The 18656-nt window shown below is 45.4% G+C and overlaps 6 protein-coding genes across 6 annotated transcripts, besides 13 other annotated features; 4 read left to right on the top strand and 2 right to left on the bottom strand.

The window, feature by feature from the left end:
* Positions 1–34: 34 nt before the first annotated feature.
* Positions 35–60: a microsatellite.
* Positions 61–254: 194 nt separating this feature from the next.
* Positions 255–1904, top strand: PVX_094510 (hypothetical protein). Its single transcript, XM_001614320.1, has 6 exons — positions 255–565; positions 741–832; positions 1021–1087; positions 1267–1310; positions 1424–1450; positions 1623–1904. The coding sequence occupies exons 1-6, from the start codon at positions 457–459 to the stop codon at positions 1677–1679; spliced, it is 396 nt and encodes a 131-aa protein (XP_001614370.1). The 5' UTR covers positions 255–456; the 3' UTR covers positions 1680–1904.
* A 461-nt stretch (positions 1905–2365) lies between these two features.
* Positions 2366–2397: a microsatellite.
* Positions 2398–3895: 1498 nt separating this feature from the next.
* PVX_094505 (hypothetical protein, conserved) lies at positions 3896–5688 on the top strand. The gene is made up of 3 exons (XM_001614319.1): positions 3896–4531; positions 5165–5327; positions 5450–5688. The coding sequence occupies exons 1-3, from the start codon at positions 4481–4483 to the stop codon at positions 5557–5559; spliced, it is 324 nt and encodes a 107-aa protein (XP_001614369.1). The 5' UTR covers positions 3896–4480; the 3' UTR covers positions 5560–5688.
* Positions 5379–5416: a microsatellite.
* Positions 5689–6393: 705 nt separating the features above from the next.
* Positions 6394–6417: a microsatellite.
* A 1022-nt stretch (positions 6418–7439) lies between these two features.
* Positions 7440–7475: a microsatellite.
* An 818-nt stretch (positions 7476–8293) lies between these two features.
* Positions 8294–10080, top strand: PVX_094500 (hypothetical protein, conserved; the record flags this gene model as incomplete). Its single annotated transcript, XM_001614318.1, has 5 exons — positions 8294–8771; positions 9185–9332; positions 9459–9519; positions 9716–9875; positions 10010–10080. Exons 1-5 carry the CDS (start codon positions 8654–8656, stop codon positions 10078–10080), a joined length of 558 nt encoding a protein of 185 aa, XP_001614368.1. The 5' UTR covers positions 8294–8653.
* Positions 10081–10146: 66 nt separating this feature from the next.
* Positions 10147–10190: a microsatellite.
* Positions 10191–11985: 1795 nt separating this feature from the next.
* On the top strand, positions 11986–13531 carry PVX_094495 (hypothetical protein, conserved; the record flags this gene model as incomplete). The annotated part of the gene is made up of 2 exons (XM_001614317.1): positions 11986–13167; positions 13379–13531. 2 exons carry the CDS (start codon positions 11986–11988, stop codon positions 13529–13531), a joined length of 1335 nt encoding a protein of 444 aa, XP_001614367.1.
* Positions 12085–12132: a microsatellite.
* Positions 12133–12157: a microsatellite.
* Positions 12654–12677: a microsatellite.
* A 393-nt stretch (positions 13532–13924) lies between the features above and the next one.
* Positions 13925–15589, bottom strand: PVX_094490 (hypothetical protein, conserved; the record flags this gene model as incomplete). Its single annotated transcript, XM_001614316.1, has 1 exon — positions 13925–15589. The coding sequence occupies one exon, from the start codon at positions 15587–15589 to the stop codon at positions 14057–14059; it is 1533 nt and encodes a 510-aa protein (XP_001614366.1). The 3' UTR covers positions 13925–14056.
* Positions 14549–14725: a microsatellite.
* A 41-nt stretch (positions 15590–15630) lies between the features above and the next one.
* Positions 15631–15661: a microsatellite.
* Position 15662: 1 nt separating this feature from the next.
* Positions 15663–15688: a microsatellite.
* A 173-nt stretch (positions 15689–15861) lies between these two features.
* Positions 15862–15892: a microsatellite.
* Positions 15893–16780: 888 nt separating this feature from the next.
* PVX_094485 (hypothetical protein, conserved) lies at positions 16781–17656 on the bottom strand (the record flags this gene model as incomplete). The annotated part of the gene is made up of 2 exons (XM_001614315.1): positions 16781–16920; positions 17110–17656. 2 exons carry the CDS (start codon positions 17654–17656, stop codon positions 16781–16783), a joined length of 687 nt encoding a protein of 228 aa, XP_001614365.1.
* Positions 17657–18656: the final 1000 nt, after the last annotated feature.

Below are 18656 nucleotides of genomic sequence, written 5' to 3'. Positions count from 1 at the left end.
TTCTGCAACGGTGGAACCCCAAATGGTTATTTTATTGTTTTTTATTTTATTATTTTTTATTTTATTGTTATTTTTTTTATTTTTTTTTTTCTGTACATACACTGATAATTCGCTGCGAGGGGGCACCCCTCCGTTTTGCCTCCACCCCCCCTTGGTCATCTCCCCCAGTGAAGGGACACTCCGACGGGGAACCCATTTTGTTTAAATTGTTCCCACGTTTTGATTCGTAACTGTACGTATCTTTTTTGTTTTTTCGAAAAATATTTCATGTAACTTTCTCAAATTGAAAGAAGTTCCCCTTTTTGGCGTTAAATTGTGGACGGCTTGTTTTTGTCAAATTGGGGTGAAGACTGTATCTGTACGTTTCACCTTTGGAGTGGTGGTGAGGCACATTCTCTGTAATCCTTTTGTCTACATGCGAATGCCCCCATTTGGTGAAGTACCTCCCTGGAAAATATGAATGGCCCGATTTTGAAAATCTTCCTTTTCGCGGTGCTTTGCCAATGCGCTGTGTTGGTCTCAAAGGGGGAGATGCACCAACCTGGCGACTTGAATATAGACCTGTGTACGAAATGAGGAGGGAACAAAGGAGGGGGGTTCCTCCTCTCGGTTGCTTTAGTGCAGCAGCGGGGTGCTGACTGATGCTTGCGTAAAGTGGGAACTTCCCCCTTGTAGCTGTATAATGCGGCCTATCTATGCATGGGAGTTAATTACTTAAATTTTTTTTTTTTTCCCACAAGCGTACGATGACAAAAAGAAAAAAGCGTTCAAGTTGCAGCTAAAGGGGGAGGCGGGAGCTTTGGACACCCCATTAATTATTCTCCAGCCAAGGGTAAGTGACAGTTTCGCCAGGAGAAATGCACAAATGGGGCATTTTGAGTTTTCCAATGTGGTGGAAGGGTGACCATGTGCAGTGTGTGCAGGCACTTTGGTGGTAACCCCCACTTGGAGACATCCATTTGGTAACCTCCATTTAAAGAGTTCACCTTGACCGCTGAAATGTGCACATCCAATTTGCAGGAGGATGTCCCCCCAGGCGAATTGTATAACAAATTTTTGGAAGAAGTGGACGACCCCTCAAACATATGTAACTTGAAAAGCTGAGAAAAATCTCTGCTTATAACACTACAATTGGAGTGCTCTTAAAAATGGGGGGGAGAAAAGGGACAGCTGGAGCTGCCACCTACCCAATGTGTTTTTCACTTTGTCTTTCCAACGTAATGATGAAACAAAAAAAAAAAAAAATGGGCTTCCTCTATTTCGCAGCTGTGACGGACGTTTTACGCAACTTAGTGGACACCTTCGAACCGGTATTTCGACCAAAAGGTTTTATTTTGATTTGCTGCCAGGGGGAGCGGCGAGCCATCCTCCACGCGCCTATCACGTAGGAGTACATTTGAACAAATTTGTTTCCCCTTCTCAGATAGAGCAGAAGAGGTTCCTAGATAGGGTAACCCGAAAAAGCGCAAAAAAAGGGAAATAAAATAGGCTGGCAAAAAAAAGGAAATAAAGTATGCAGCAAAAAAAAGGAAATAAAGTATGCAGCAAAAAAAAGGCACATACGCCCTGCACTTCTCCACGCACACACACAATTGTGCCAACTTGAAACGACTGCATTTCAGTTTTTAGATGAAGTCGACGCGCATGTAAAATTTTATGAAAGCTTTTCCACCGAGTGAAATTTGCGGTAGGGTTGGGGGAAGCGACAAAGGGGGGGTTCCTTTTTTTTTTTTTCATCTTTTTCCCCTTTGCAGAAAATGTTTGCACAGCAATGCGGCAGTAAGTGTGAACATGTGAGGGGGGTGAATCTCCCACCGTTGTTCCTACCCCTGTCACTTCTGCTACTGTCGCCCCTACCACTGTCGCTATCATTGCTCTTCCCCCCGCGCGTACATATGTAGGCCTAAGGTCTGCACGACACGCGTGAAGTGTGTCCCGCTTTATGTGGACTCCCCACCCACCTCTACGACTGCCATGTGCAACAAACTGACGAATGTATATGGCCCCACCTTGTGCTGCAAATCGGAAGTGACTTGGTACCTCCCCACGGAAGGGGGGTGGGCCGCCACAGCTCACACGGTTTATACGTACGCGTCGCGCTACATACACATCTACGGTAATGATAACACATGGTAGGCATTTCATAGACGGTTGTGCGATCCGCTCAGTGGGGAATACGCTCCGTGGTCAACCCCTACCCCCACCTCGAATGGTAATAACGGGAATGTTTTCCCCTAGAACAACTGGGGTTTAAAATTCACCCCTTCTCCTTTGACAGATGAGCAGCGGGGAGAAATACAAAAGTGGGTGGTTTCCCATTTAATTGGTTACAATAAGGTGACGAGGGAAAAAAGAACACTGCGAATTGGTACATTTGATAGGCAAAGAGGACACCACCCAGCACTGTAAAGCTATGTGCTTCTCCGAAGGGGCCTTTTTTTTTTTTTTTTTTTTATCATTACCATGGGGAGGATGAACAAGTAGTTTCCCGCTCCCCCTGCGAGAAGCTCTACATACAGACGTTTTCACTTTCATTTTTTTCCCCTAAGTATCAAGCATAAAAAAAGAAGAAGAAAAATTACCATATGTACGTAACAACGTTGCTTCCTGCGGCTGATTAGGGGCAGAGAGGGTGGCCCCCCCCGCGACGGACAAAGCAGCATAAACTGGTGGGATCGCTTTTGCCTCCTTCCCTCATGTGTCAACTGTTATGCGATGTACTTGAAAAAACGTATGCACAGCTAACGAACGAAAAAGGGGAAAACTCACATGTAGAGAAATGCTCACAAAAAAGCGAACGAGAAAAAATACTCCCTCTATCTAACCGCGTCGTTGGGGTCAGTCACATGTTGTTTGCGGTAAAAAAAAAAAAAATAAAATTAGCGTAAAGAGAAACTTCTTTTTCGCTTCACAATTGTGTTATAAAATTGACGAGAAAGGGACTGACGCAGCTTCGCTTCACATTATTTTGCTACATTTGAGATTCCATTTTGTTGCTAAATTTTTTTTTTTTTTTAAACATTAATACAGCTCATTTTTTGCGCCATGCCAATTTTTTTTTTTTTTTTTTTCTTCCTACATTTAGTTGCCGACTACCCCCCCAATTGGTGATATTTTCCCTTTTCGCTATTCCCAAACAGTTAGAAAAAGCAAAAATATCGCTAGAACTTGGCATGAGAGGTACCACCATCTGTGTTTCCTTTTGTGAGTAATGACAGAACGTTTAGCTTTTCACATGTATGCTCCAGGGATGCATAAGCATTTGTGAGTGTAGGCGGCACATTTTTAGCAGGATAACGCCATTTTTTATATACTCATAAAAAAAGGCTCACCTCATTTTGGCGATTCTATGCCGTGGCGTATGCCCGCCATAAAAAAAAAAAAAAAAAAAAAAAAACGTATGCACTGCAGCAGGGCCGTATGCCACTCTCCGCGCTCAACGTTAGAGCATATCAGAGAAAGAGAATACAAACGATAGCGAGCAAATAAAAAAAAAATACTCGTCGTAGCGCCTAAGCGCCGTTGCGCTGAACGAAAGGGAAGGGAAAAAAGCTTCGCCCTTCTCATTATATATACAAGCGCATGGTTAATATAACCTGCTGGGCACCTACATCCACGCTACGTACGCAGAAGCAATTATTTTTTACATGACAACGCGTCGGTATGTATTGCATACGAGAGGAAAAACATATCCGAGCGTATGTATGACGTTTTTATTATCGTATTGTATTGTATTTGTATACATTTTTTTGCAGGCATAATTTTTTATTTTCGTTTTTCGCCCCCTCCCATTTATTATTACATTATCATTGTTATTATTATCATTGCTTAAATCGATTCGTACCATTATTTTTTTTTTAACATTAAAAATTTTTTTTTTTTTTTTTTTTTTTTTCCTTTTGGTAATATGTACTGTATATATGTTTACGCATTATATGCTACATATTTCTGTGACCAGAGCTTCTTCATTTTGTAATTGATTACGTTACATGTTGTTATGCTATCCAAGAGGTACCTTTCGAAGGTTTTCATCTCCTCTCATTTTGAAATTTTTTTTTGAAATTCAAGCTGTCGCAAATAAAAAGAAAAGGGCCGTTTCAATTCATTATCTTATCGCTTTATTTTTTATTTATATTGTTTGTTTGTTCCTTTTCTTTTTTTTTGCGTTCATATAAATAACGTTCTGCGCCCCTTTTGTTACGTCACCTCCACGTATATCTACGTACATCCATGTGCTGAGGCGTACATGTGCTGAGGCGTACATGTGCTGACGCATACGTATGTATATATATGCCTATGCGCGCGTGTCGACTCCTGCTACTCGCACATATATAAAGCCGCTGGAGCAGTGCATGCATACGTGTAGATACCACCTGCATATGCTCGTTAACACCGCCGCAAGTGTACAGCGCACCCGTACAGCTACGCAAACGTTATTCGCATTTGCCTCTTTTACAAACCACTCCGCGATTTATGCAAAATGGGAAGCACAGAGGAAGTGTCACAGGAACGGGCCGAGAATTCGATCCAGGTAACCACAGCGCCGTTGAGGCGTAGCCCACAGGGGGGAATGCAGAGCGCGAACAAAGGGAACTACATCACTCGGCGAAACGGGGAGAATGAATAGAGGCAGCACATGGAGAGCAATTAACGTGGCCAAAATGGGGACCAAAATGTAGACCTAAATGTGGACCCAAATGTAGACCCACATGTAGACCCAAATGTGCCTCCTTTTCTTCTTCCATTTTCCATCCGAAAATTCTTTAAAAAAAAATATACTTCGGCGCGCGTATGACTCATCTGTGTTTTACGTTTTTTCGATCAATCATGTGTCGCTGCGTAAAATTTGGTTGGACGTCCTTCAAATGTTAAACGTGAAGCCGGATTTACACTGTCGTGGAAGCTTTCCCCATTTTGTGTTTGTTCGTTCATTTTTTTGCTACTCTGTCTGTTTTATTTTTTTTTATCTTTTTGCTGTGATGAGTATTTTGTGTCCGCCCCCCTACACACTCACCCGATGGCTGCTCCCCCTACGTGCATGGCATTTTCGTCAAACTGAGGCTAATCAATTGAGAGGCGAAGCTGCATCTTGCCGCTCATGCACACGTGCACCACGACATGTTTATACACCCCCTTGCCGTTTTACCGCTTTCCCCTTTTGTAGGTGTCCATGACGAAGAAGCCAACGTTCTATGCCCGCATCGGAAAAAGGATGTTCACCGGAAATGAGGAAAAGAGCCCATTCGACGAAGTTATAATAACCGGCTTGGGCAGCGCCACCAAAATTGCAATTGGTGCAGCGTCCATTATGGAAAAGGAGGACATAGGTAAGTGCACATATAAGTCTTTGTACGTCTGGGGTGGTTCCCTTTGCTGCAGTGCATCCTGCAGATCTGGTTGCTCCCCTTACGCACACCTCACCGCTTTCCGTGCCACCCCCCACCCGCAGGGCAAATCACCAAAATTCAAACGGCCTACTTCAGCTCGGATCGAATCAACAGGAGGATACCCAAAATAACCATCGTTCTGAAGAAGCACCCAGATTTTGTCGCAAGCTAAGAGGAGGACGTTGACGAAACATGTAGCGGATAATAGACGTGCCAAAAGAATAATGCATGTGCCGTTTGGGAACTAGCCAAGCATGTATATGGTGAGACGTGCACCATGAAGTATCAGCAGAACGGAAGAAAAAGGGCTGAACAGAAGGGTCAAAAAAAGGAAAAAAAAAAAAAAACTGGTGCAGACATGGCGCACTTGCTTTTTTTTTTTTTTTTTTTTGAGCAACCACCCAGCGATCCTTCGCGCGTCCCATTGTGCAGAGGTGTTTAAGTACAATAGGCATATGTACATGCCGATGGCGACGTGCTGAAGGATGCTGGCGCACACAGTGCCCATGCCAAACATATCAACATGCGTACGAAACGGACAGTGCAAACCCAAGGGGACACCGAGGAAGTAGTTAACATGTAAAGATCGAAGCACGGAGGAACCTGTTGAGAGTATCATTCATACATATATATTATATACACGCCAAAAAAAAAAAAAATTGGAAGAATTGTTTACCAGATTTATGTTTTTTTGTATGTATTTATTTTTCGCCTCCCACGTGTGTGCTTATATATATATGTACATACGTGTGTGTACATATGCCCCTGTGCATATATGCCCGTACGCATATGCGTGTACGTATATATATGTGCACACATCCTATATATATACATGTGTATGTGTTGTTATTTTTATTTTTTCCAGCCTCCTTTCATTTTTCTCCTTTTCCTTTCACCGCCACACACCCTGCATGTTTTAATAATTTTTTTTTTTTTTTTTTTTCCCTCGTCAAAGCTTTTAATTTGATTGATCTTAAAGCGTTTACTTGTATTTGTACACATACCACATCACACCTGCGCGAGATCGAAAAAAAAAAAAAAAAAGGACACTCCGATAAACGGACACGCCAACCCACCCACGCATATGCCTACTCATATGCACACTCATATGCACACTCATATGCCTACTCATATGCACACTCATATGCCTACTCATATGCACACTCATATGCCTACTCATATACGTACACATATACATATATACCCACCCATATATATATTTACGTGTATACTTGTACATGCCTGCATTTATCTGCCTGTGCCTGCTCACACCTCTTACACCTCTTACGTCTGCACCTTGCTACGCATTCATGCCAGCGCAAACCCGCGCATATGCATATGCACGCATATGTATGTACGCTTATATATATACGCCTATATATATACACTTGCCCACGCCTATATATATTCACTTATATACGCTCATATATATACGCCTATATATATACACCTACACACGCTTGCATACTCAGCTCACATTTTTTAATTCATCCCAAAAATAAACCATGTGCATATTTCTTCTTATTAAGTTCATTTTGGAAAAAAAAAAAAAAAAAAAAAAGGGCAACAAGAAGGAATGCTTCTTAGCAGAGAAATGTGACAGCGGAGGTGGGGACGCCTCGCATTGTGTGCCCACTGGGGGGGAAAGTTCCAGCGCCCCAGTGCGATGAGGATGGTGTTCTGGGAAGGAGGCCCAAGGGGCCGCTCAGCTGACAGGAAAAATGGGGGTAATGAGCGATGTCATCCGTTTTAGTAGTGTCAACCGTTTTGGCGATACTCTTCTGTTACGCCCATCTGTGAGGACGCGTAGTTCCAACGGTCTGCTTTGTCCATTGAGTTTACACGTGTTTGAAAAATCACAATTGTGGGCACGGCACCATTTGGAAGCGAATGGCACAGCAACGTTGTTGGCGCATATTTGGCGCGCACGTAGTGAGGTAATAATCCCCAAATGAGGTACCGCAATTGGGGGAGATACATGTAGGTATGTCTGCCTCCATTTTGATGGTACCCCCTCAGGGCAATTCCCTGCCTGCAGTTTTCCCGCTAGTTCGTGCTTGCCACATAAAGGCAAAGTGGGGAGGTCTCTCTTTGAGTTCGTTTTAATCAGTCTGGTTGGGCTGCTCCTGCTGGGCGCTCCTCCCCCCGTGTGTTCAAAAAACGAAAGGGAAAAATAATTCTTACGGTCAGGTGGGTCACCACATGGGGGCGTCTCTGTATGTTTAGGGACCAGCATAATTTCCCTTCAAATGTTACACACTGAGAAGTTAGCGTAGTTCCGCTGAGTGGGCCTCTCCATTTTCCCCTGTTTAGATCTCCCTTGGGTAGGATGTCGTGCTCCTCCTCATGGGCGGATGCCCACAAGGGAAGATCTACACAGCGGGTGTGAGCAAAATCACCACCACGCTAGTTAAAATGTGCTGAAAAGGGGTAGTTTTTTTTTATTTTTTTTTTCGCAAAACTGCATGGGGAATTATTATCGCTATTGGTGCTCGCATGTTTCCTACCAACGACTTTCTTATTTGTTGTTTTTTTTAACCCCCTTCCGTATTGCATTTCTGAGGGTGCTCCAAAACGTTTTGTTCGAATATTTTCTTTCGCGTAGCTTCAATTTTGTCTCACGGTTATGCCACCCCTACGTATGACCATGCGGGTGCCTCTACCCATACCCCTGTTCTTGCCCTTGTCCTAGCCCTTTTTTTGGTTTCTTCTTCCAGCTACTGCCGCGCACACCGCGTTTAATTTGGTGTAGGTACCGTCTGCTGTGCTTTAGGTAACTTCTCCGCAGGATAACCGTTTCGACATGTCCCTTCTACAAATTTTTTTTTTTTGACTTTGCGAAGTGGGGGAGAAGTTTCATTTTGTTAGGATGTGCCCCGTTTTTTTTTTTTTTTTTTTTTTTTTCCACCTGTTTAGTGTATTTTGTATTTTCCAAATAGTTATTTTATTACCCCCTAGGTGACTTGGCCCATTTTTATAAATTTCCCCCTCCACCAAAGCTGATTTCTTCACGTTTCCCCCCTTTTTTTTTGCCTCCATTGAGAGCTACTTGATTTTTCCTTCCAGAGGGGCACTTCTCAATAGCACACAATAGTACACAACGGAGAAGGGCAAAAGAGTAGGAGTCCGTTTTGCATAAATTCGAGACCATTTTGGGGCAATTTTTTTGTGTAACTTTTTTGGTATCCTTTTTGGGCCATTTTTTTGTGTAATCAGAAAGGGAAAAAAATAAATTCCCCCTGGACACGGCATCAAATAGACCCACAATGGAAAAAACGATGGAAGAACAATGCGGGACCAATTTGATGAAGGAAGATGGAAAGAGAAAACAAGTCAGCGATGAGGAGTTGTCTATGTCGGCCCAGAGGCTACTCGAGCGGAACAGTAATGGCGAGAGAAAAAAAAAAAAAAAAAAAAAAAATGCACACACAAATAGGTTTAACCGTTGTGTTATTTGCACAGTTTTGCTGCTATGCATTTGGTTGTGCACACACCCATGAGGGCTCTTTAGCTGAGGGGGAAGCGATTTTCGATGTTGTTGTTCTTCCGAAAGGAGACGAACCATCGTGAGGGTTGGCACCAGGGAACAGCCCCCCCACGGAAGAAAAAAAACATCGTCGCTCTTTTGAGATTTTCCCCAAAAAGTCCCACCTGCGTTTGTACATGGCAGTTTCTTCCCCCCGCTACAGTTTATTTTGTCGCACACATTGGCACACCTTTTTGTAAAATTCATTTCGTTTTCTTTGCCTTTTCCTTTATACCCCACACCGTTGCATCCCCCCCCCCCCCCTTCGCAGCGCTTAAACTTGAGGAACTCATCGAGAGCAGCTACACAAATTGTATAAAGAAAAGTGATAGAGATCATTTCCGCCAGTACGCCCCCCGGGTAATGTGTGGCAACCCGTGCGAGCATTTCCCGTCAACTCCCCTTTCCGACTTTCAAAGGTGCGCGCAGGAATGTGTACATATATATGCGTATATGTGTATAAGCATATATGTGTATATGCATAAATATATGTATACATGCATAATTGATTGCGCATCTGCGCGGATGTTCCTTTCCCCCCGCAGCCCTCAGCTTTTCGAAAAACTTCCCCTGGACACGCTATTTTTTATATTCTACTACCAACCGGTGAGCGCCCCCCAAAGGGAGAATTTGCGCGGGCGCAATCATGTGTGTGTCTCCCCCTTTGTGTGTGTGTGCCTGTATGCATGCCGCTCACTGGGTGTGCCTCTCCCCTTCGTGTGTGTCTGCCTGTATGCATGCCGCTCACTGGGTGTGCCTCCCCCTTCGTGTGTATCTACCCGCATGCCTACCCCCCCACTAGGGAACCTACCAGCAACACCTAGCCGCGAAGGAGCTGAAGAAAAAGTCCTGGAAATACCACAAGAAATACACAACTTGGTTTCTTCCGTGCGATAACAACACGCGCATGCTGAATGACAAAACGGAGCAAGGGACCTACCTGTCCTTTGACTACGAGTCGAGTACGCTTTGCACGGTCGCGCGATTGCAAGGGTGTATATGTGTGTATGAGCAAGCATTCGTACGTCTGCATATTGGCACGTGTGCACGTTTGCATGGGAGTCATTATGTTTTGCTACGCCCCCTCCCCCCGCAGCCTGGTCCAAACAACTGAAGGAGGAGTTCTCGTTTGAGCACATGTACCTGGAAGACGAAATAACGGCGTAGCAACTGGCATGCCGCCATCACTTTTTTTTTTTTTTGCTGATGGTGTGTATAACCAAGCGAACAGTGCACCCATTAGAGGGGGGATAAACCTTTTTATTACTACCTAATAATTGAGCGCATGTTAAGCGGAAATGCAGATCCCTGTGTGTGAAGGACGTTTGGATGTGCCGAAAAATGCACAACTTTTTTTTTTTTTTTTTTTCTTACTCCTTTAAAATAAAAAAATGGAAATAAAGTTACCATTATGATGTGCTGGCCCGTAGGAAACAAATCCGCGCACAGGAATGCATCACAGTGGGGATGTCGTACGCCCCACCATTTGCCACTTCTAATTGGGAAGGTCTCATTAGACAGTAAAGGGATAAACTGACCCGTTTAGGCAAACACCTCAACGGAAAAAACAACTCCAAATTGATGCCGTCCAAAAAGGTACTCAGGTGGACGTTCCCGTTCCTGCTAAGTTGAGCGACTTGTTTTTCGTTATATGTTCTATCACGAAGATAATATTGTTGCAAAATGAATGGGTCACCCCCGCAACTTTTTTTTTATCGCAAATGGTCCAGTGTGCAAGTCGGCACAGTTTCATAAAAATTGCTTCCACTCGGTATGACGTAGGATGTGCTCCCAATTTGTGTATGTACACGTGGAAAAAAAAAAAAAAAAAAAAAAAGAAATTCACATCTTCGCGGTAACTTGCATTTATTTCTTCCCTTTTGCAAATAGTTTGAGGAATGGAGTACCTAAAGGCGGACGTGGGGTGGAGGGGCTGCTGGTCGTTCCTTTCCGCTTGCCAAGATTGTCCCTTTTTCCCGGTCCCTTTAAAGAAACCCTCCTCGGTGGGACCACCCCCTTGCAGCATAGTGGAACGCCGTTGTGGAATAGCTGAAGCGGTGCTGCCTTCCCAGTGTGCACCTCCAAACAGGAACGCTTCTTATTTTCTTTCGAAGCCTATGTGCCGTCTGCTTCTCACTGTGAGGGTGTCTACCGATCTGACAGTTGCACACAGGGGTAATCCGCTCACACGGTTAATAAGGTTCTTTGCCAGTAAAGGGGGATCCACCATGCTGTTGAAGTTTTTTAAATGTGGCTCTTCCTGCGGCTTGTAGTTGCATGCTGAAAGACAGAGCACAAGTTGCGAAGGGCAAATATATTTTTTTCCAAAATAAGTGGCTGGGGAAGCGCGTTCCATTTGTTACCATCATTTTTGGTAGTTCACCGTTTTTTTTTTTTTTTTTTTTTTTTTTAATTCTACGCTGAACGTAGCAAAGACAACCCCTTCGGGTGGCACTTTCCGCGCGCGTTATGAGCACGCGCTATTGGGGGCACCCCAAGGTTGTCCTCGTGGCTGTGTAGCTGTGTAACTGTGTAGCATGGGGACAGTGTACTCATGCGACCAAGTGGCCGTGCGACCGTGTGCGCAGTTATGCCAGCTTCTACTTAGCGCATGTTCACGACGCGAAGTGGCAGTCTTCCGATTTCTGAGTTCCTTTAGTAGAAGCCCTCATTTGGTGCGTCCACAAGTGCAGTATCGCCTAAGTACACACAAGGACATTTTTTTTTCCCTTTCCCTTTCCCTTTTTTTTCCATGCCCATTTTGAGCGTCACTAATTGGCCATTCACGCACGTTGAGGCTTTTCATGCAAGTCTACACATTTTTACGTCTGTGCGGCAAAGAAGGGGGAAACTTACCTACTGTGTTGGTGAGACATTCTAATTCTTTTTTTTTTTTTTTTAAAAGAGAACGTAACTGTATAGAGGTGCAAACCCATTGTTACAGCTACGCAGGGGTTTCTTTGGAATGTTTCCCCCCCCCCCCCCCCCCCGTTAGGAATATTTACGAAACAGTTTCATAAGGCTGCATCTGATTAGACGTGGAGTTCTCCCCCCCAGATTGAACTTCGCCAAATGAGGAGGTCATCCAAAGGTTCGGGTGCGGCGCTCAAGAAGAAGGAAGCCGGCTTGGGGCCGCCCAACGCGTCGCAGACACAGGAGAAGGAGAAGCGGGCCGCCCCAATGAAGAAGCGCAAGCAAAGTGGGAGAAGCGGGAAAAGTGGAAAAAGTGGGAAAAGCGGGCAGCGGAACGAAGCCAATCTGACCAAGCCCGCCAAAGCGAGCGCTGACTCCTCGCAGTCCACCACATCAACGCAGTCGCCCCCCTCGAGGCGACATGGAGAGGGGCCCCACCAAAAAGATAAGAACCCCGGGGGGAATAAGAACACGATGAAGAATCACCCAAACGGTGCAGTCGTGAGAGAAAAAATGGAAGCTGCGAAGAAGGAACCGATTAAGAGAGAAGGGGGAGGGTGCTTCCTATGTCTCTGCTGTGGCAACAATGATGACGATGATGTGCTGAATGAACTTACTTTGGAGGATGAAAGGGGCAGGGAAGAGGCAGAGCGAGAAAAAAGGAAAAAGGAACAGGAGGAAGAGGAGGAGAGGCAAAACGCAAGGGAACGGGAACGACTGAGCATGCTGGAGGAGGAAGACCTGATGAAGCGTCTCCTCGAAGCAGCGGCAAAAAGCAAGACAGAAGAAGAGGAAAAAAAAATTGAAGATTTGGAAAAACCAAAGGAACAAACAAAAAGAGGTTCCCTTCTAATCATAAAAGATAGGAAGCCTAAATTGCTGCAGAAGAAAAAGCCCAAGTTTAGTTTCCTTGGAGCAGCATCAGCCCCTCCCCCCCCTGAGGCCTCAGCGTGTGTAGGACCCCCACCAGAAGTGAAAGAAACATCCGTGCCAGTAAGAGAGGGAATCTATTTAATATACAGTGAGGAAAACAACGGACAACTAGAATTACATTATTCCAAACAACCCATAAAAGGGAGAGGAGTATTAGCCTACATATTCTCAAGTACCATTCCGGATTTTTATTTTGGGAAGAACAAAATGAAAGAGATTTTACTGAAAGATGTTGCGAAGCTAATGCAGAGTAGCTATGTGAATGATTTAAAGCCTTACTACGAGTGTGTAATTAACTTTATAAAGATAAAAAAGAAATTCAACGGCGTTTTGTACTTCTTGCCTGCCTTCGATGCCCAGCCCCCCCCCAAACTGGACGTCATATTTTTCGACTCCAAGCAGAAGAAGGTATCGCCGGAGTGGAAGCCACCGCGCGGAGGGGCTTCACCCAACTGAGTTGCGCAAAGATGGATGATCATTTGTCTAAATCGCGTCGACAAACAGGGCAGCTCCTTTGGGGGTACCCCCCTCGGTTTCTCCTCCTTTAACATGCTGGAAGTTTGTTTTTATTGCACGTTACTACACCAGTGATTGTTTTTCCCTTTACCCCCTTTCGCAGCTGCACTATGCCCCCATCGAAGAGGAGATCGAATTCAGGGGCAACTTCATTTTCGTCATCCAGAAGGGGCTGCCAATATTCCAGGAGGAAATCGAGACGGAGAAGCTCTGCTCCTACGCGTGCAGCTTCGGGGCGTTTCAGTGCATCCAGTGAGGGTGCCGAGAGGCGGTGGAGGGCCGCCCATCGCGATTGTGCTATTGCCCCAGTTTAGCAGCGAAGTGTAAGGTTCACCGTTATTTTATGAAATGTACATATGTATATGTATATATGTGTATATGTACATATGTGTTTTTTTTTTTTTTTTTTCCTCCCCCCGGTCCCGACCCCTACATTTGTAATGTCCGCAAAAAGGAGGGAATCCCCCTTTTGCAGTGTGCTCTGTCTTTCAATTGGTCTCCCATTTCGTCACAATCTTTTTCTTTTGCGCGCCGCGGATGGCACTTCCCCCATGGATAGCCACCTCGGGAGGTACCAAACGAAGTTGTTTTTAAAAAGGAAGTTCAAATTTTAGGCGAACGGATGGGGGTGCGCGGTGCGTCCCCCTCCTGGTGTTCAAATGGTACAAAAAAAAGGGTGTAAAGGGGTGGAGAAGAGTGAAGAAGGGTGAAGAAGTGGTGCGTCGATGGTACACAGCCTCCGCGTAGATGTCACACAGCCGCCGCGAAGCCGCCGCGCAGGCTAAAACTCGTACTGGTCGTCCACACAGCTGTAGTCATCGACGTAGTTGTAGGCGTCCCTCTGTTCCGGAGTGAGTTTGCTCCTCCTTTTAACCCTGAGTTTTCTGTTAAACGTGCGCAGCTGGTCGAGGCGTACTTTCTCTCCCTCCCGGAGAGCCTGCCCAAATTCATCTCCAAATTTTTTATTCGTCCAAAGGGGTTTATATAGTGATACCAAGGCAGGAAATTGGTCCCTCTGTTTTTGCAACTCATAGCATTGGTACTTATCCTCCACCGGATCTTCACATGACTGATGGGACCTGCCCTCTCCCCTTATTTCCGTCATGTAGTAGTGGTACATTTCGGCCATCTCCGAAATGGACATATTGCTTGAGTAAGTTTCATGCCTCTGTTTGACAGGGTAAACACACATGTTAAGTACCACTGTTTTGTCTTTAATTTCTTCCTCCGAGCAGTGGTGGTTCCCCCCCCCGATGTAGTCTATGGGTTCATGTCTATCGAGGAAGTAGGTTATATAATCTGGGTCTCCACTAGGGTTCAATAAATGATCTAGAACGATTTCTTTGGCTCTCAGCAGTGCATGCTCGTTGATCAGTTTGATTTGCTTGGAGGGGTATCTTTTTTTAGTGGTCATTCCAAAGAGCTCCATTTTGATTCTGTCCATCACCCGGCTGTCCTTCTCACCACCGTTGTTCTTACTTTCATCATGCCATTGTAAAATAAGTTTCCTGGTTTGCTTGTAATATTTGATGCGTGACCAGTTCGGATCTTCATAATAGCCCGCGAAGAATCCCCTGGCCGCGAGCTCCCACTCGATCTTGGGTTCAGGTATAAACAAAGCGGGGGAGCTATACCCATAAGGAATAGCATGATTTTCATGTGCCTTATGATTCCAAGGGTAAATTAAATTCGTCAGACTTCTAGACAGCACGGGATCTCTCCAAGCAGAGTTTAACTGCGTCGTCTCTTTAGAAGAGTTATAATTCCAATTCCCCCACTGTCGATGCTCCAGATCTTCTTCTGTTTCGAGGAAGGTTTGGTCCTGATTGCCATCTGGGAGGAAGTCAAATCTTATTAGCTCGTCTTGGTTTATATTTCTCCATTCAACCCCATGGTCATCATAGTAGGGTATTTTATTATACCTTGGTCTGTCTACTCCTTTCTCTAATTTTAATCCTTTCCCATCATAATTTTCCAGCCCTCCTTCGATCTTCCCGCATGGTCTCCTCACGTCCTTTTTGTGGTCTACGTATGCCCATTCACATTTCAGGAAGTTATAATACGGACTCAGTTCTTTTGTAATCGTTTCGTGAAAGGGGATGCTTATTTCCCATGGGTAGTTTTTCAGTGGGTCTTCCAAAATTTCTTTCGTCTTCTTCTCGTGCATCGATCCCTTCGGCGCTAAAATCATTTTTACGTTTGTTCTCCGCAGGGGGGGTCTCACACTCTTTTTGGTTATCTTTCCTATCGGCGTTTTATTCACCAGGGTTGTGATGTACTGGGGGGGGGGTTTCCACCCCATAGTTGGACTCATTTTTGCCCCTCCATGTGGAGTCACTCTAACCGAAAGGGACCCGCGAAGGTGGGCATAAATCACAAGCAGGAGAAGACCCGCCAGAGTGCGAATCCACATTGTGTGTGAAGATGCGCAGCTAGCCACTTAGCTCACTCCAATGTAGGGGGCTGCGATGGGGTCTTCCTTCCTCACCTCCATCTTCTATTTTGGAGTACCTTTTGACTTGCACACAGAGATGGGTAAGTCTGCCCAATTTTACTGAGACACCTTTACGCGAGGTGCCTTTTCCCCTGACCCTTCTGCGATGAGTTAGTACCCCCAACCAAATGGGTAGCAGCGAACTGGAGTACGATGTACACTTACGCTTGGTGGCTACAGATCTATCCGCTGCTGCGTCGAACTGGAGAAGTCTCTCCTGCACGCGGCTGCCATTTGGGGGTGTTACACATATGCATGTGCATATTTACTTCGCTTCAATTCGTTTTTATTCCCTTTTTGGGTGGACTGTGCACTCCCCGGAGCGGAGAAGATACACTAGCACACACCCCCTTTCGCGAAGGAGCACACAACCGCTGGGGCTTCCATCAGGGCGTTCCCCCCTGGACGAGGAAAGGGGAAGTGTAACCCGTCGCCCTTTCCCTGCCACGGGCAAACAATCTCTTACGGAGAAGAGGCCTTCCTCCAAGAGCGGCATTTTAAAATTGGGGAAACAATTTCAATCAAAAAAATTGGGCAATTTTTATACGAGGCCAAAAACTAAAAATGAAGAGGGGGAGCGCTGTGAGCAGTGGGCCCAACCTTATGCGCACAAGCAGGAGTTGATAAGCACATGCGGGAAAGTGCCGTGTGAAGAGTTGCCCCCGGAAATGCACAGAGGGGGGGAAAAATTAGCAATTCGCATGTAAATTATAAAACGTAAAATCTAAGGGGGGGCAGAAAAAGTTTGTGCGCGCAGAAAAGGCTCGCTTGCGCAGCTGAGCAGGTGTGCCCTTGCCCACGTGTATGCAAAGCGCCGAAGGGCCAATTTCACCCATCAGGTGGAACAAGCAAAGGGGTGAATGACAAGAGAGGAAAAATAAAAAAATAAAACAAAAAAAAAAAAATAAAAATATACGCACCGCCCAAATGGGGAGCAACAAACCAACAACTTGCAGACGGCCAAGCGGGTTCCCTTTTCCAGTCGGCTCAACCGCTGCGTGGCAACGTCGTTCACTCGCGCAGGTCGGTCATGAATGTCCCGTAGGTGTGGTCTTCAAATAGGAAGGACTGCTTCTCGAGGTCTTTGCGAATTTTGCTCTTCAGGATGGTGGACGTCCTGATGCAGCTGAAGATGTACTGGACCTTTTGGCCTGCGGAGGGGGGGCGTGAAAATGGGGGGAGGAGAAATTGGGGGAAGGAGAAAATGGGGAGGTGCATCAGCACGTGGTCAAGCTGGGCAGTCACAACAGCACATGGTCATGCTGGGCAGTCACAACAGCACATGGTCAAGCTGGGCAGTCACAACTGAAGAGACGAACCCACTCCGCGGGTCCGCTTACCCGTGAAGAAGGTTAGCACCGCTTTGACCACATTCACAGTTATGACTATCTCTATGAAGTAGTTAAAGTAAAGCCCCTTGGTGCCATAGAAGTAAAAAAGGCGGTTGAGCTTCTCGCTGGGGAGGAGAGCAAAGGATAGAATCGCCACGAAGACGTAGAGAAGCAACTTGACGGAGCACCAAATGCTCAAGACATGGAAATATTTGGCGCACTTGTGTAATTCTATCGACTTGTCCTTCGAGTAAGCATGTACTCCTTGGCTTGTCAAAAGGATAACTAAAATTGAATCCAAGAGAGAAAAGGAAAGGATACTTGTGCTCACGAGATTACCATGTGAGATACAAAGGAGGAAAAATAAATTCACGAAAAACTCAAGCATATATATAAAAATGAGGATGTTCCATAGTACGTAAAGAAATAATTTCGTTCTGTTTGATTTGTAGTTTTCTATATGGATGTTCAATTTGTTTAATCCGATTCCCCATTTGGTTCTGTTGTCTTTATACACATCATAGAATTGAAGTAGGTGCGCGTTGTTATCGTTCATGTTTTTTTTTTTTTTTTTTTTTTTTGGGGGGGAGATATGGGGGGATGAGTCAGGGGGGCTGTAGGGTGGACGTCTTTGTCGGTATGCCTAGCCGCAGGGGGGAGTAATCACGCTGGTTTGTTGCATCCCTTGATTGGCGCGGTCGTTTGTTGCGCCACCACTTGGCTAATCTTCCTATGCTTGCCCCGATCTCTCGAGAGAAAGAGAAAAGTGTGGCAAAACGTAACTCGGTGCAGTGGAGCGTAGTGCACTAATCTGGCGTGACTCTAAATCGTCCTACGGTTGTCCTCGTAAATGTGACAAATTTAGGGAACCGTTTTGTAAAAAAAAAGAAAATAAATGTTCAGGCGAGAGAATGTGCCAGATGACTCCACTTGGTGTGTTCTTCCCCTTGGATGTTCAAAATTGTCTCATCAAAATGTAGTCGGTTTGTATTGAATGCTCATAAGAGGAGGCAGCTCGTCTGTAGCGGAGCAGTGATGATGCGGGGGTAGGAGAACTACACAGCATTGACGCGATGAAAAAAATAAAGAAATAAAGAAAAAACTAAAAAAAGAAACTTTAAATACTAGGAACGGCATTATAGCAACGTCATTTCTTCCACTCAGACTGCGCAGACAGAACAAATGACGGGGCGTATGCGCTTGTCCGTGGCGATCATGTAATGATGGCGCTGTTGCGCTGCGTTCTGCTAGGATATATTATGCTCCGTTCTGCCAGGTTATATTATGCTCCGTTCTGCTCTGCGTTTCGTTTATTGCCTTAACGCGTTTGAGCGGCCGTCTGGGGTGCGGCGTCGGCAGCGTTGGCAGTGTTGGCAGTTTTGGCAGCGTTTGCACGTTTGCGCGTTTGCCGCGTCTGCTTCATGTGCGATGCGTCCTCCGCGTGCGCCGCCCCCCACTTCCTCCAGTGTCACGCTTTTTTGCAATATAGCTGTGCGTTTGTTGCCACTCGATTTTTTCGCCACTGCCGTGAGTTTTTTTCAGACGAATGTGTCCCT

Source organism: Plasmodium vivax, chromosome 8 (assembly GCF_000002415.2).
Source record: "Plasmodium vivax chromosome 8, whole genome shotgun sequence".
NCBI classification, from domain to species: Eukaryota; Apicomplexa; class Aconoidasida; order Haemosporida; family Plasmodiidae; genus Plasmodium; species Plasmodium vivax.
The sequence above is the reverse complement of the archived record's forward strand: the minus strand, read 5'-3'. Positions and strand labels throughout refer to the sequence as shown.